This window comes from Caretta caretta, chromosome 5 (genome assembly GCF_965140235.1).
Source record: "Caretta caretta isolate rCarCar2 chromosome 5, rCarCar1.hap1, whole genome shotgun sequence".
In the NCBI taxonomy this organism is placed as follows: Eukaryota; Metazoa; Chordata; order Testudines; family Cheloniidae; genus Caretta; species Caretta caretta.
The window spans coordinates 62,660,079-62,676,651 of record NC_134210.1 but is presented as its reverse complement, the minus strand read 5'-3'; the positions used below and the strand labels follow the sequence as shown (position 1 = coordinate 62,676,651).

The following is a 16,573-nucleotide window of genomic DNA, read 5'->3' as shown; positions in this document are numbered from 1 at the left end:
AAAATCTCATGCTTTCTTCTGATGAGCCTTAAATCTGACTCGCCACTCACTAGTTCAATATAAAATGAGGAGTAATTCCATTCATTTTAATAGCATTATATTTGGTATAAAACTGATAGAAGTAAATATGAGAGTAAGTAAGTATAAACCAACAACAATAAAAACACCCATGGGCCTTGATTCTGTTCTCTGTATGAAACACACTGACAGCTCCCCGATCCAGGGCTGCAAGGTAAGGCTGCACAGGGGCAGGATTAGGCCTAGGGAAGCAGGGATTGGGAAGGTAGCTGGGGCAGAAGGCAGCAGAGCCAACTTTCTGCTGCCCGAGGCTTCCCATGAGCCAGGGTAATTCTCCACCACCTATCTTTGGCTGCTTTACGTAACACCTGACCCAGAGGTCATAAGATTTTACAGGTTTTTAAGGTTGACAGAAAAATTGTGAAGATGTCCAACATTTCATAAAACAGAGTGAAAGATCCTTCTAATAATATATTGAACCCTGTTGTTTCAATCATAGCACACCTTTACAAACAAATGTAGCTATACATTTCATTTCTTCCTTTGTCTTTATGTTCAAAAGAAGGAGGAAAAATGTATTTAAATAATAAACCAGCACAATAACTAAAGTTTGGTTCCTTTTAAGGGACTAATTGATTTTTTTGTTGTTGCTATTTTTAATACACACTTTACTTCTACTTTAGCTTAGTTTTTAAGACACTAAACAATGCATTTTCCAGGAACTGCGTGAATGTAGAAAGGATACTGTGTTACCAAATACTTCATTCTTAAGGTATGTATGCATGCTAAAATGAATAAAAAAAAATCACTTATAAATCACTCTGCACTAATTTATTATAATAATTTTGTGAAACTACCTCCAAGTAGCACCCTGGAACCAGCATATTCACCATTATGATATGTTTTGTACAAGTATGCCTTGTGAGGTATCATTTTAAAAGTCTTAATCTGTTAAACATTTATATCATGTTGAATTGTATGTACTATCATTGTATGTGAAGTTAGGAAGTATTGCTCTATGTGCTACTGAAATATGTTTCAGAGTAGCAGCCGTGTTGGTCTGTATTCACAAAAAGAAAAGGAGTACTTGTGGCACCTTAGAGACTAACCAATTTATTTGAGCATAAGCTTTTGTGAGCTACAGCTCACGGCATCCGATGAAGTGAGTTGTAGCTCACGAAAGCTTATGTGCAAATAAATTGGTTAGTCTCTAAGGTGCCACAAGTACTCCTTTTCTTTTTGAAATATGTTGTGAGGTTGGGAAATGCCCACAGCCAGCCTTTCAGTTGCAACAAAGGAGGTCAGACAGGTGTTGATGGCCCATCAAAAAGAATCCACTCTCCCGGGGACTCTTCAGAGAAGGCAAGTACACATGGCGGACTAACCCACATCACAGCAAGGATCTTTCTAGCAGCTGAAAGAAAGTATAAAAGAGGGGCAGTGACATCATCATAATGAAAGAAATACCAAACCATGATCTTGTCCTGGTTATGGGAGATTTTAATTCCCAGATCAGAAATGAAAGAAGAGGTTGGGAAACCATCATCGGCCCACATTCAACTGGAACGACAACAGACAATGGCACAAGACTTCTTGAATTTTGTGCCAAAAACCATCTTAGCATCTGCAATTCTTTCTTCCAACATAAAAACATATCCAAAAAGACATGGATTTCACCAAATGGCCATACACAAAACGAGATTGACTGTATCTGTGTTAGTCAGAAGTGGAAAACATCAGTGTTAGACACAAGTAGAAGAGCAGATATAGGGAGTGATCACTATTTGCTGAAAGCAAACATCAAATTGAAGTTTAAAGCGCTTAAAAAGAAAGAACACAGACCCAGATTATTTAATACACAGAAACTAAACGATTGCAGGATACGAAAAGAGTACCAGATAGAGGTCAAAAATAGGTTTGAGGCCCTTAAAGATCTTGAAGAAAACAAAGTGGAAAAATACTGGGGACTTTTCAAAACAGCTATACTAGAAGCAGCTGAAAAGATAATTGGTAGAAAGAGAGGAAGCAATAAAGAAAAGTGGATCTCAGAAGAAACATGGAAAATTATAGACAAAAGAAGAAAATAAAAGGCTCTAGTACTACAACAGGTGACTGAAGAAACAAAACAAAACCACAGGAATCTTGACAAAGCAGTAAAGAAACAATGCAAAAAAGATAAGCGAAATTGGATAGAAAATAAGGCTAGTGAAGCTGAAGAAGCAGGGGAAAGAAATGATACAAGAACAGACAGGAAATAGCCCTACTTGATTATGTAAAGAGTTGTCACTTTGGATGGGCTAGCACCAGCAGGAGAGTGAATTTGTGTGGGGGGGTGGAGGGTGAGAAAACCTGGATTTGTGCTGGAAATGGCCCACCTGTTGATCACTTTAGATAAGCTATTACCAGCAGGACAGTGGGGTGGGAGGAGGTATTGTTTCATATTCTCTGTGTATATATAAAGTCTGCTGCAGTTTCCACGGTATGCATCTGATGAAGTGAGCTGTAGCTCACGAAAGCTCATGCTCAAATAAATTGGTTAGTCTCTAAGGTGCCACAAGTACTCCTTTTCTTTTTAAGAACAGACTACACGATCCTGAAACAGCAAACACAATATGGATCAAAATTCAGAAGTGTCCCAGTGAAAGGAAAACAAGGAGAAATTTTGAAACACAGGAGCAACAAGAAAATAGATGGGTGGAACACTTCGAAGAAGTGCTAAACCAACCAGAACAAATTACAAGACTGGAATTTAACCATGATAAACCATTAGACCTAGATATAGATGTATCTGAGGTAAATATCCAAGTAGTAAAAAAAAAAAAAAAAAATTGCAGAAGCTGAAAAACAACAAAGCACCTGGGTTTAGACGGTATTCATCCTGAGATGCTTAAAAATGGAGGTGAAGACGTGGAATCAGTCATCTGTTCACTGTGCAACAAAATATGGAGGGAGGAGAAGGTGCCGGACGAATGGACCGTCAGTATCATAATCAAGTTACCAAAGAAAGGTGATCTAAACAATTGCTTAGATTGGAGGGGAGTAACACTTCTATCTGTCAAAGGTAAAGTATTAGCAGCAGTCCTCCTGAACAGAATGAAAGGAAAGATGGATACCATCCTACGTGAACAACAATCTGGATTTAGACAAGGGAGATCGTGCACAGACACTATTTTCACCATGAGACGGATTATTGAGAACACAATTGCAGTCTTGTCATCAATTTTGTGGACTTTCAAGACATTTGATAGTGTAAACCAGGGATCGGCAACTTTTGGCGAGCGGCCTGCCAGGGAAAGCCCGTGGCGGGTCGGGCCGGTTTGTTTACCTGCTGTGTCCGCAGGTTCGGCCGATCGCAGCTCCCACTGGCCGTGGTTTACCGCTCCATGGCAATGGGGGCTGCGGGCAGCGGCACAGGCCGAGGGCTGTGCTGGCTGCCCTTCCTGCAGCCCCCTTTGGTCTGAGATGGCAAACCACGGCCAGTGAGAGCTGCGATCAGCTGAACCTGCGAACACGGTAGGTAAACAAACCACCCCAGCCCACCAGGAGCTTTCTCTGGCGTGCCAAAGGTTGCCAATGCCTGCTGTAAACAGAGAAACAACATGGAAAATTGTGGAACAATATGGAATTCTAACAAAATTAACTAACATTATGAAGGCATTCTATGCCAACTCAAAATGCTGCATTAAAATGGAAGATGGATTGAGCAAGCCATTCGGCATCAAGACAGCCAAAAGGCAGGGGCGCATCCTGTCTTTTTTTATGTTTATGCTAGTCATCAACTATGGATTCAAACTCTGCAATAGTGATACATATGGCCTAAAATGGAACAATTCAAGACTATTTGATCTAGACTTTGCTGACGACATCGCTCTTATCAATGAGGATGCCAACAGTGAAATGACGTGAAACCTGACTTCATGTGTTCAATGCACAAACCAAGTAAATGAAGTAATGGAGAAGATAGGTTTGAGATACAATGCAAAGAAATGTAAAGGCATGTTAATGGGGAATATAGGGACTGAACTCAGAACTGAAGAAGAGAAACTGGAGAAAGCGGTATCTTGTAAGTACCATCAGCCAAGATGGTACTAGTTCCGAGGAAATAATAAGAAGAATCGGGAAGGCAAACACTGCATTTGGAAGACTCAAAAACATCTGGCAACTCAAAAACATCTCTCTCAAGACAAAACTGAACAAGTACAAAGCAATTGTTATGGTCAGCAGTGAGACATGGCAACTTACCAAGAAAGAGACACAAAAGCTGGATGCATTTCATCACCAATGTCTGAGAAGAATATTGGGAATAACATACAGAGATAGGAAGACGAATGAAGAAGTCAGAAAAACGACTGGACAAGGCACCCTCTCACAAATAATCTACAAAAGAAGACATCAGTGGTTGGGACATGTGCTGAGAATGGAAAAAGAATGCTTACCAAATACCGCCCTTGAATGGAAGCCAGAAAATGCAAGAAGAAAGAGAGGAAGACCACAAATAACATGGAAACGAACAGTTCTGAACAACATCAAGCACCTCAACATGAAATGGGAAGATTTGGAGAGAAGGGCAGTTGACAGGCAAGGATGGAAAATGTGTTAGCCCAATATGCAGCAAAGCACAGGATGGACTAAGGTAAGGACATCATCACTTGGCCTCTTTCACCCCACATCTCAACACCTGAAAGTTCATCTGGAAGACACTGACTTTGAACTCGGGAGACTGGACCCTCTTTCAGCCTGGGACCAGTCTGTGTACTGAGGAACTGTAAGCTGCTTGTGCTATCTAGGGTTGGAGATGGATTCAGACCTTGCTTAGTCTGTTTGAATTAGAATTAAGACTGAAAATTTAGTTTTATTTCTTAGGTAACCAACTTTGATCTCTATGCCTGCTACTTATAATCACTTAATATCTATCTTTCTGTAGTTAATATATCTGTTTTATATTTTACCTAAAACTGTGGTTTTGGTTCAAGTACTTGGGGAATCTCAGCTCAGGTTACAAAGGCTGGTGCTTGTCCACTTTCCTATGAAGATGTGGTGAACTTAATGAGTTTGCACTGTCCAAGGGACCCTTGAGCAGTGCAAGACAGTATACTTTTGGGGTGTAAGGCTCCGAAACTGGGGGGAATTGGCTGAAGCCTCTCTATTGATGGTTCATTAGTGGCTGGGAGATCATTCATGTAACACAGTTGGGCGTGTCTCTGCCTGTGGATGGCTGTGTAAGTGCAGTGGCTGTCAGAGACTTGTTGCTGAACATCAGCACCACAGTGTGACAGACAGCCCTTGATGGGTTTGGAAGTCTCAGCAGTCCCACAGTCCAGGTTGCACCCCAAGGATCTCTTCACAAGTTTCTAAACTGAATTCCCTCTATTGGTTTAAACAGGAAGTTCCGCTTAAAAATAGATGGCAAAATATGGCCCACTGTACATGGTTTAGTCTAAGCTAATACAACATAACTCAGGATAACTACTTTTACAAAGTGTTTTTTGAAGGCCTGGCTATTTTAATACCTTCACTTTATCCACCGCAGACTTGTTTTCTTCTGGGTCAGGCTCTCTCTTTCCTAGACTACCACACAAGGCATCCACTGCCTCATCTGACGCATGTCCAGCCTGCAAAAGCATTAGATGTTATTAGACACATCTGCAGTTTTATTGATGTCAAGCTGTTTTTGAAGAAACATATTCAGAATTTCTAACCGCAGATTATAAACATAATTTTATTTCGAAAGCAACATATATGCAAAACTCAAGAAGATACAACTATCCATACTAATAAACTCAGTAATTATAAATAGGGCCCTACCAAATTCATGGCCATGAAAAAACGCATCATGGACCGTGAAATCTGGTCTCCCTGTGAAATCTGGCTATTATAGGAGGGTCCCGGGATTGCCACTCTTACTTCTGTGCTGCCTTCAGAGCTGGGCAGGCAGAGAGCAGCAGCTTCTGGCCAGGTGCCAGCTCTGATGGCAGCACAACCACCAGCAGCAGCACAAAAGCAAGGATGGCATGGTATGGGGGGAGGTCATCACTTTTGGGCTGACCTTACGGGTGGGTGATCGTCCAGGGCACCATGGTCGGGGGGGGGCACTGTGCTCACAAATCCCACCACATACAGACAGCCCAAAGCCCCTTTAGCCCCCAAGCGCTGGTTCCAGAGCCGGGGACGGGTTGAGGCACCCCAGTTGGGGAGACTGCTACTGTGTGCTGGGCTCTAGTTACTAGTCCTGACCCAGCTGGGACTTCCTCTTCCTCTGCACGGGCCGCTCCCAGGGCCGGGTCAGACCCACCTCTGGGAACCTCCCCCAGTTGCAGGAAGCTCCACGGCTGGCCAGAAGCAGCGCAGAAGTAAGGATGGCAATACTGCAACCCCCTACAGTAGTCTTGCAACCCCCATCCCCGATTTGGGTTGGGACCCCTATGGTTACAATACCGTGAAATTTCAAATTTAAACCATGAAATTTAACAGTTTAAAAATCCTATGAACGTGAAATTTACCCAAATGGACCATGAATTTGGTATGGCTCTAATCATAAATTGCCTTTCCCCCTAAAGTGTGCCACTGCAGCACAGATCCTCTAGGACTTTGGCAGAGTGTTCTCCAGGTAGACATGATTAACAGCTAGACAATTCCACAAGTTTAGATTTATATACGCCATGACCGCAGAGGGAGGGAGGTCTGCCAGTAATACAGTCTTCCCAAATACATAGGAGGGCAGCTGGTTTGTTCATAAAATGTTTTATTAAAGTTTATGTTTACTGCCAATAAAAAGATCATAAACAGAATCATCTTAAAAAGAATTTAGGAAAGCATTTGAAGCACATACCCTCACGCATAGTGAAATTATTGTCTGTTTCAAGAAAAAATGCCAGAGGGCATCACAAGAGTTCAAATCATAGGTGTCTCTTAGGAAATTCAATCTGTATCATACAGTTAAGCCATGAAGAGATTATTCTGAAGTGCTTGGCTGTAAAGTCTGCAATAGTATCCCACAAAGCCATACTTTTCTAACTTTTCACAAACCAGCTTCGAGCTTTTACTTTAGCACCAATTCCGACTCTCTACAGGTTACTCACTGAAGAAGTAGCTGATGAAGCCGAAGATTGCACAGTAGATACTGCAGCAGAAGAGACAACTTCCTCTGCAGGAGCCTTTGCAGATGCAGTAACTGCAGGTTTCTGAAAGAAACAAATGCAGTGAACTTTATTAATCTACTGAAGCACAAAGCAATGAAAATCAGAAAAAGAACATGGAGATATAAACCTTTTAACAGAATGCAACAGAAAACAGCTCTTGCAAGGCTGTTTGAATAAAAGTGAGTGTAAAATACTAAAATAAATAAATGAATATTTTTTAAAAAGCATAAACTTACGCTAAAACCAATCACAGCACTAACAGGAGTAGGCAGAATTATTTTACACGGGCAGTAGTTGAACAAGTGCTACCACGGACAACAGAAAAAATAATAGAGAAAAGAAAAATGAGGAGATATTTCTGAGAAGAGAATATTACGGGATATACAAACCAAGAACCATGGACTTATTTTAAGTGTTCCTCTAGCCTAAAATTGTCCAGTGACAGTGAAATTCAACACTGAATATTAAAAAGATTTTTTTTTACATAAGATCAAAGGAGACTTACTTACTTTAGATGTGTCAGTGGGTTTAGATTGGGCTGCAGGTGGTGCAGGACAGACAAAGTCTTTTGAAAATTCATCAATAAGATCAGATTCACTTACAGGCTGCAATACAAAACGGACACAAATGTGGTACAAAGTGACTGATACAATTGTTTTTATTTTACAAAAATTCTAGATTAACTTGTTTGGTCAGCACCTTATAAGTTTTAAAATATACCTCATATCTATAGTTAATGAATATTTCTTGAGAAAATTCTCTCCAGAATTTGTCCAGTTTTGTAATTAAAAATGATTTTTACTGGAATAACATTCCATTTAAAAATTGTTTACAGTGTTACTGAAAAGCAAAGTATAACTTATTTCATGAGAGGACTTTAAGTTTTTAAGAGCAACAGCATAAATGACTTAGCCTATGTCTACTCTGGGGGGTCTACACTGATGTAGCTACGCTAGCATAACCCCGTAGCATAGGTGCAGTTTATGGTGAGGGAAGGCATTCTTCCATTGCTGTGGAAACAGCATCTCCCTGAGTGATTGTAGCTGGGTCAACAGAAGCATTCTTCCATTGCCCTAGCTGCGTTTACACTGGGAGTTAGGTCAGCATAGCTATGGTGCTCAGGGCTGTGAATTTGTCACGCACGTGATGCCGTACCTACATTGACTTAAGTTTTAAATGTAGATTAGACATAACATTTAGTAGGACAGCATATTATTACAATGTTTCAAGTACAGATCATATATAGGTAATGGGAGGCATATGGTATCAGCATTTATTAGCATGCATGTAGGTTCTTTTATTTTTTGTATGTTTTGTCTGCATTTCTTTTATCTTAAGAATAAATGTGCTTACTCAGAAAGAGCTGTGTGGTAACTTATACGTCTGGCAATTACATTGTGTACCATGATTTGCTTAAACTGTGGATATCACAGTATAGTCGGGGACTCTGCCGCCTGAAAATACCCCAGCCTGGTCAGGAGGGAGAGAGACGTATGTCTCCATCCAAGAGAGACATGACACCTGAGGCACCTCTGTGGAGCCTAGAATGGGTGTCGTTGGAGGACCACAATAAAGGGGGAATTCAGATGTAGTTGCCCAGAACTGCGAAGCATTTCAGTATTATTCAAATATTCACATGATCCACCTACAGAATAATAATATTCAACTTCAGTATCAATTAGAGACAGATGGCTAGAAAGTAAAAATCGGCTACATTTATACAGTGTGTAAACAAGTGCATCTATAAATAGGGACCAAGACTGTGTAGTTATACTAGGAACATAGGAAAATAGAGGACAAAAGTGGAAAACAAAACCAAACAGGAAACCACCAGAATATCTAGTGACAATCCCATAATACTGTTACTTTTTAACCTTAGGCTTTTCTTCAGGTTTTGGCAATAATGGTTTTCCATCTTTATCCTGCAGGAAAAAACAAATATTATTGTTAGTTTTTGTCTATTGTTACAAAATATGGCTTCCATGCTAGCAAACAATTGCAAGATTAGGTTATTTGCAATGGGAAAGGTATCTAAACATGTATACACCCAGGAATTAAAGAAAACAAATGAAAATACCCATTCAGCAAAATCTTTGCCATATCACATTTGATGACATGCACTAACAATACAGAATTCCACGGACACAGCATTTTATCTTCATGGTACAGGGTAGGAGCAGCAGGTCTCCTCAACCCCTTCCATGGGGCCTGCCAACAGAGGGAGGCCACAGAAACTGTGACTAGGCACAAAGTGAGCCAGAATATATTTCAATACTACTCTGGCAGGCCGTTCCTACTACAGCATTTAAGTTTCATTTACAGAAAACATTTAGTCCCAGATTCTCTGCTGCACCAACTTTTCACTCAGTGCAGCAGAAAGGAGAACATCTGGGAGCCTGTTATGGCTTCCTGAGTCTCAGGGCTGGCCACGTTTGGTTAGGTTTGCTCTAACCTACCAACAGCTGGCAATGGCCTTCAAGTAACTGTATGCCAAGTGGGGAAAGTAGGAACACATCTCATTTTGGCCACACCACTTAGATATTACTCCGCCTTCAAACACAGATACCTAGGCCAGGGAAGGGGTGACATAGGAACCCGTGTACACTGGCTCCGGATCATCTGAGAGAACCCCCATATCAGGAGAATTCTCAGCTGGTCAGATACTGCTGCAATACCTGAGTGGCACAAAGGAGCCAGAGCACTACTGAGAATCGAGCACTGAGGCCAGTCACCACTGCATTACTCCAGTTTTATGTTGGATTAACTCATTTTAAAACAGGAGATAACTCAGTAGTAAAATAGGCCCTAACTTTGTAGTCTTTATGGTTCTGAAGAAAATCTTCTGAATGTCAACTTATTTAGGTCAGCTTCACAGGTCTGCAATCAGACACACTCAAAGTCTCAGAGGTAAAAACTGCCCCATTCAAAATGGGATGTGTCACTACTGAAACCTAATGAAGACAGCTGAAACGTCTACATTGTTAACTGCATCAGTATTGATCATTTTGAACAAGTCTCCTTCTCTGTGTGTGCCCATCGGTAAAATACGGATAATACTTCTCTACTGTGTTTGAAAGGACTTCATACTACACGAATGAACCCTACAGACATATTTATTTATTTATAGATGTAAGTGACACGTCCAGTTATAAAATGGTGCTTCTGGCACTTTCCATGAGAAACTATTCCAAATAAATGCCAATTGTTTGCAAGTCTATATGTTCCTTTCCTCAGCATCAACCACATTACGCTGAGGGACAGCGGAGAGTTCTAAGTGAACCCTCAGGGAAGGGAAAAGGGATGGGGGGATACAGGAGCCACCCAGGCAGGGTGCATTCATAGTTTGTCATTAATAGAGTTCCACCACTTTTTACTTTCCCCAGCTTCACTGCCTGCCTATGACACAACCACAGAGCTAGTCAGACACCTATAATTTATATGAGGAAAGTAGAGATGAAAAATTACCATTGCTGGTTTCAATCTGTATTCTGGAGGGATTGTATCATCACGTTCACCAGCTTTGTTTATTTTTTTCTCTTTAGCTTTTTCCTGAAGAAAAGGAGACAAATATAGATGAACAGAAATTCCAGGGAAAACCACCAACAGTCCCTCTTCACTAAAGAGGATCATTCCAATCTAAATTTTCTAAAGGCACTAAAATCAGATTAAGCCATTCTATGCTTTGAGGGCCTCTATGGTCTATTCATGCCAAATGTAGGTTAAAAAAACCCACTGTTTTGAAATTAACACTAGTGTAGAACATGGCCGTGATGTGTTACTCTTCAAACACAACCCAAAGACACAGAGCAGAGACATAAACTTCACTGGCCACTGCCTCGACAGGCCTTCAGGGGGCGCAATACAAAGATCCCAATTCTCCTGGCAGCCTCCACCACCCTGGCCACATCAGTAGCGGAAAGAGATAAAGGGTGAGTAGGATTGTATCCCTTCTCCACTGGGCAACCACCTGGGGACATGGAGTCCCAGCACTGCACCTCTTAATGCCTCCAGAGTCCTTCAGAACTAGGACCAGCACTCCAGGCCCCTTCAACAGCAACTAATTTTCCATTGCCATCCTGTCACTCCCCTTTGTGCGATTACTTAATATGGATAAGGGATAAAATAATGTAATGCTAATAAGGCGAGTGGTGTTAGATGAAAAGATAGAACTCAAAACATGCAAGGATTAAATACCAAATGAGCACTAAAGTTAAAAAAAAAAGGGAGAGAGACATTGAAGAGATTCAGGCTAAATACAAAAACAACATTAAAAAAGGCAGACAAGAACCATTTACAAAAGAAAATGCTATTAATTGTAATTCCCCCAAACCCAACAACTAGAGTTAAAGGGAAAAACAAAGAGTGTAACCAACAAGAAGCACACCAGTCATTACTCTGTCCCCTTTTCTGGTAGGCTGTATCCCATTTCTACTCCCTTTGTCTGTTTTTTGTCACTTAAGTAAGTTCTCTGGGATATGGATTGTTCACCTCTTATGCATTTGTACAACACCTAAAAAAATGGAGTTTTGGGAGCCGATACAATACACATTTAATTATACCTCTGAGACTTCTACAATGGAACCAAGTTCTTCTTTGGGTTCAGGTTCTGGTACACCAAGAGTATCAGCAAGGGCATCTAGTGCATCATCACTCATTGCTGTCTGGGTTTAAGAAAATGTGCAAATCATATTGTGATTATTCATAAAAAGGCATGGGTTTACCTTACATGTGTCTTCCTCTACACTCTGTATGGAGCGAAGCAATGTGTTTGTGTGTCTGTGCTCAAAAAGAGAGAAAACGGTATTTTTAATTTCTGTTCTGCTTCACATTTCCTTAACACAAGAGGGCAGCAGATGGCAAACTCTGATCACACCAGCAGCTTTTAATCAACTAAAAACTTCCTCAAAGAGAGGAACGCAGAGACCCCATCACTACAGACAGTGACTACTTCACTGCATGGTCTTAGCTGAAGCCAGACATTACATGTTATCTTTCCAGATATGGGAAGGAAAGGTCAGTTTTACGAGTACAAGGAAATGAAATTATCCTGATATTAAAAGCATCCCACACAACTAAAAATACCAAGCTCATTTTTGTAACCAGCTCTCATACTACATTTTTCGGGCCTATGGGAGCCCTGCAGATGACTCCAAAACAGAATTATTTGACCCACGCAGGCCCAATCCCGTAACATGCAGAGAACACCTCCTGAGAGGCTCTCAGCACCTGCAATTCCTGTTGTACTTAATATGTTCAACAGAATTTCAACTGAAACCAAGGATGTTCAATGTCTTGCAGGATCAGGCCCACATTTTGGCATAAAGTATGTTAAATGCAGATGTATCATTATAGTTAAATTAGTCAAAAAAGGAAATATGTATACCTCTTCCAGTTTTGGTTTCTTCTCCTTAGGAGGAGCTGAACTCCTGACTGAACTTGTTGACTGTGCTTGTACAATTTCTCCTTCCTCTGTTGGCTTCTGTTATGTAAGGAGAAAATGAAATATTTGGTTATCGGCAAAATTTGCAAAAAGCGTAAAAAAGGTAAAGTTAAAAAATCCTCAGTTGGCAAAATTAATACCTCTTTAAAAATTGTCTTCTCCTCTCCAGGAGCAGAAGTACTGCAGGTAAAATCAGATGACAAAGCATCTGCAATATCATCATCCGTCATTGGTTTCTAAACAGAAATTGCATACATAATAGGTTATGGTTAACATTCAAAGGTCAATGGCTGTCAAAACCTAGTTTATAATTCATGTGTGCTGTGTGCTTGCTGAAGTAGCAATTTGTATTTAAGGGGTCATTATTATACTTTTGTCTCAGAGCAGTCACAGAAAGAAACACCCCTATACTTCTTCATACACTTTACATCAAAATGCAGCCTTTTGTTTTCTTTTAGTTGTAAACGTATAGTGAAATCAAACTCTAGTCTAAAGGAATGACAGTCAATCTGTGGAACTCTTTGCCAGCAGATTTTGTGAAGGCCAAGACTATAACAGGGTTTTAAAAAGAACTAGATAAATTAATGGGGGATAGGTCCATAAATGGCTCTTCGGTGGGATGGTGTCCCTACCCTCTGTTTTCCAGAAGCTGGGAATGGGCAACAGGGGATGGATCACTTGCTGATTACCTGTTCTGTTCACTGCTTCTGAACCACCTGGCATTGGCCACTGTCGAAAGACAGGATACTGGGCTAGATGGTCTGCGCCAGTATGGCTGTTTTTATGACCTTGCTAAGCACACAGATTTAAGCATTCTTTGTCACACAAAGTACTCAAAGATTCCTGCATCCATAACTGTCAATAGCTAGTCTAACATTATCAGGTTCAATTTCTCAGAAGTATTTGGTTTAGTTGTTTCAATTTCTTTCAGTTTTCCAAGACCGTCTATGTTAGTTACAAATTCTGTGCTAAAACTCCAGAGGCTTCCCACTGACTTCAACGGGAACTGCATGTGGTCAGCACCTCCTAGAATTTGGCATTTTCTAATGTCGCAAGAAGTTAATTAGAACTTTCCCAAGAACCTGATGAGGACTTATTTTTACCTTTTGAGATGTAAATCTAACTTTACCTGAGGTGGTTCTTTTTTTTCTGGGGGAACAGCTTGGTCATCTCCTTTACCCTGAAAGAAGAGTTATTTCTGTGGTGAATGGACGATAATCCCCTATACAAGCAGAACTCTATTGCACGTCTTGTTTTGCTCACTTTACTTACCTCCAATAATTTTCTGTACCCTGGAGGTATAGCACCCTCCCGTTTACCCAGTTCTTCAATATATGCAGAAGAACATGAATCCTACAACAAAACCAACAAATTAATATTGTTGTATTAATGTTTGTTGAATCCAAGTTACTAATTTACAAAGATAACTATATAAAATGACATTCTACCCTCTAATAAACTGGCCTTCTCCCTAACTCACAAAGAACCCACTGCCACACCCAGAGTCTCTTTTCAGGCAGTTTTATTCTTCCAAAACAGACAAAATTAACAAAACCAGTTCCTCAGTCCACCCCAGGCTTCAACTCCCAGTGCACAGTCCCCTTTGCCTCTTTGTCCTTCCTTCAGGAATCTTCCATGCTCTGGTCGCTAAGCACCACATCACCCAAAGCTTTTTCCCCAGTAGGTTCCCACTTCCTCCACTCCTTGCGGGATGGCTTGCTGCTCCTGCTTCTTAGAGCTTTCTGGCTATGACTCATCAAGTGTCTCCCCCTTGCCCAGGTACCTCTTTTAAATCTCACTGAGGTCACCTGACCAGTCACAGGTGTAGTGGCCCTGCTCCCTCTTCAAGGGGCCAGCCACCCTGTGACATACTCACTAATGATGCTTCTGAGAAAAGAGAGAGGGGAGAATCAAGTACAATAAATGGCCAATCTCAATCTTTTAATGTAGATACCAATGTGAATTTGAGATATTTAGTGTCTACTCCACTCTCTTACTTCTCCATTACTAGTAACAACTCCCTTATCCTCCCCATCAACTGGGATTGCAATCTCGCTTCTTCCCCCACATCCACATTTAGAAATGAACATCATTGTCTCAGATTCCTAATGCTCCACTATGTGACAAGTAAAAAAGTAAGTAGAAAGAATTCCCTTCACCTATCCAAGCTTTTTTCTCTCCCCCGTCAGCAACTTCGATAAAAACATGTTCTTTTGTAAATCTGTCAGACAAGCCCATATCTGGTGACTGTGACAGGGCAGGGGTAAAACCCCCTTTAAAGCCCTGCCAAAATGCTGGCTGCAGAGGGCTCTCTGGTCAAAAGGCCAGGTAGAGAGACATGGGTATGCAGCAGAGAGCCCAACTGTAAGCCCAAATGAGGGCTAGCTCAAAGCAACAAGCTGGGCCAAGTGGGAACAGCTGGGCTAAAGCCTGGGAGGGCTATAAAAGCCCTGGGAAAACCTCAGTGAGGGGGCCGGCCTGGGAGGAGACAGGAGGGCTGTTTCTCTGTCTCCTTACCTACTAGAAGGAGCCTCAAGGGCCAGAAGACCCTGGGAAGGGTCGGTGGTGGGACTGTTGTTGGGGGAATTGGGACTGCACAAGAACACTGTAAATCAAGACACAAAGGTGAAACCACTGAAGAAGGTGGTGGGACTCTTTCTTATACCAGCCTAAACCCAGGGTGCAGGCACAAAAGTGGGCGTGCCAGCCTAGACCCTGTGACAGTGACCAATTCAAATAGCAACTTTTTTCCAGTTTGCTGACACTTCGCCATTGTGTTCTATTGTAGATCTATAGTTGCAATATTTCTTAACAGCTAAAAAACACATGAGTATCATGTGGGAGGCATTCCTTGGGAGGCATTCCTTATGTTTTACAGAGAAATTGTGAATCTATTTCAAATGTTATAAGATCACAGGGATAATTACTCAGCCTGTATGATAACAAGTAATGTAAGAAACTCAATACCGTAATTTCTGGGCCCGTGTAGACTGGACTAGGAAGGACATGTTCTTCAGGTCCTCCTAGTGTATCTATCAGGTCATCTAAGGCCTTATCTACATCAGACTAGAAAAATAAGCAGACAGTTATATAAGTTAATGCACTGCACAGCACGTAAAGATGTATCACAATGTGTAGCATTAATGTAAGACTGCAAAGAAACAGAAAAAAAGACAAAAAGAATCTCTCTTTAAATCTAACAAAAAAAGGTCTACATTTAGGTTATTATGCAAATACAGGAATATACAAAACTTTACTGTTGTGCCTGTCAGCTCCATACATGCATACAAGGGAGTTCACTGAAATTTACAAGAATCTTCTCCCCTGTCTTCAGTCAGCTCTCAACAAAGAGAAGTACTCACATCACATGAGCCTGGGATCATGGAAGAAAATCTGTCCATTATATAGAGTCAAATCCAGTAGGCAATTACTTAATCAAATAAATCGGTGATCTAGTTCCTCTTTATTTAAATCAACCATTAAAGGTGACACCATTGTGATTAGATTATAGTAGCTTTTACGGAAAGTTTTTTGTGTGTTATTAACCAGGATAGCGACCAGTTAAGATTGGCCTACAGTGGGGCAGAGCTGTGCAGCCTGGCCAGCTTCCAAACCACAGGGAAGCCAAGGCCAGGATTTGGCCCAGTAGGAAAAGCTAACATGCAATACAGAACTGTACTCGCTCTAGACTTTTCAAGTGCCCCCTCTCCGATAGATGCAGTATTAGCTAAGCTTCTTGTTCTACTGGTTTAAAAGTCTGTGTGTCGGGGGGGGGGGGAGCGAGGTGTGAAATTCTACTGATTTTCTCTTAATCTTATAAAATAAATAAAGATCAGATAAGACATTGATATGGTGCAACAGAGTGTCAAAAAGACACAATCATAAACAGACTGATTATTTCTGCTAAAAAGGAGAGTATGTAAATCTATGGTGGACACCCGAAATTTAACAGAGCTGCTGCAAACATGATCTTAAA

General features: G+C 41.1%; 1 protein-coding gene across 5 annotated transcripts in view; it reads right to left on the bottom strand.

Annotated features, from left to right (window-relative positions):
• The window catches only part of CAST (calpastatin), a 112,806-nt gene that overhangs the window by 24,236 nt on the left and 71,997 nt on the right, over positions 1-16,573 (bottom strand). For all 5 annotated transcript variants that reach the window (XM_048850577.2, XM_048850575.2, XM_048850576.2 and 2 more), the window contains 11 exons: positions 15,565-15,663; positions 13,870-13,950; positions 13,727-13,777; positions 12,738-12,833; positions 12,541-12,636; positions 11,717-11,818; positions 10,623-10,706; positions 9,032-9,079; positions 7,667-7,762; positions 7,098-7,199; positions 5,529-5,630 (listed from right to left, as the gene is read on the bottom strand). In XM_048850577.2, the coding sequence (XP_048706534.2) occupies positions 5,529-5,630; positions 7,098-7,199; positions 7,667-7,762; positions 9,032-9,079; positions 10,623-10,706; positions 11,717-11,818; positions 12,541-12,636; positions 12,738-12,833; positions 13,727-13,777; positions 13,870-13,950; positions 15,565-15,663 (957 nt within the window). The remainder of the gene's footprint in view (positions 1-5,528; positions 5,631-7,097; positions 7,200-7,666; positions 7,763-9,031; positions 9,080-10,622; positions 10,707-11,716; positions 11,819-12,540; positions 12,637-12,737; positions 12,834-13,726; positions 13,778-13,869; positions 13,951-15,564; positions 15,664-16,573) is intronic.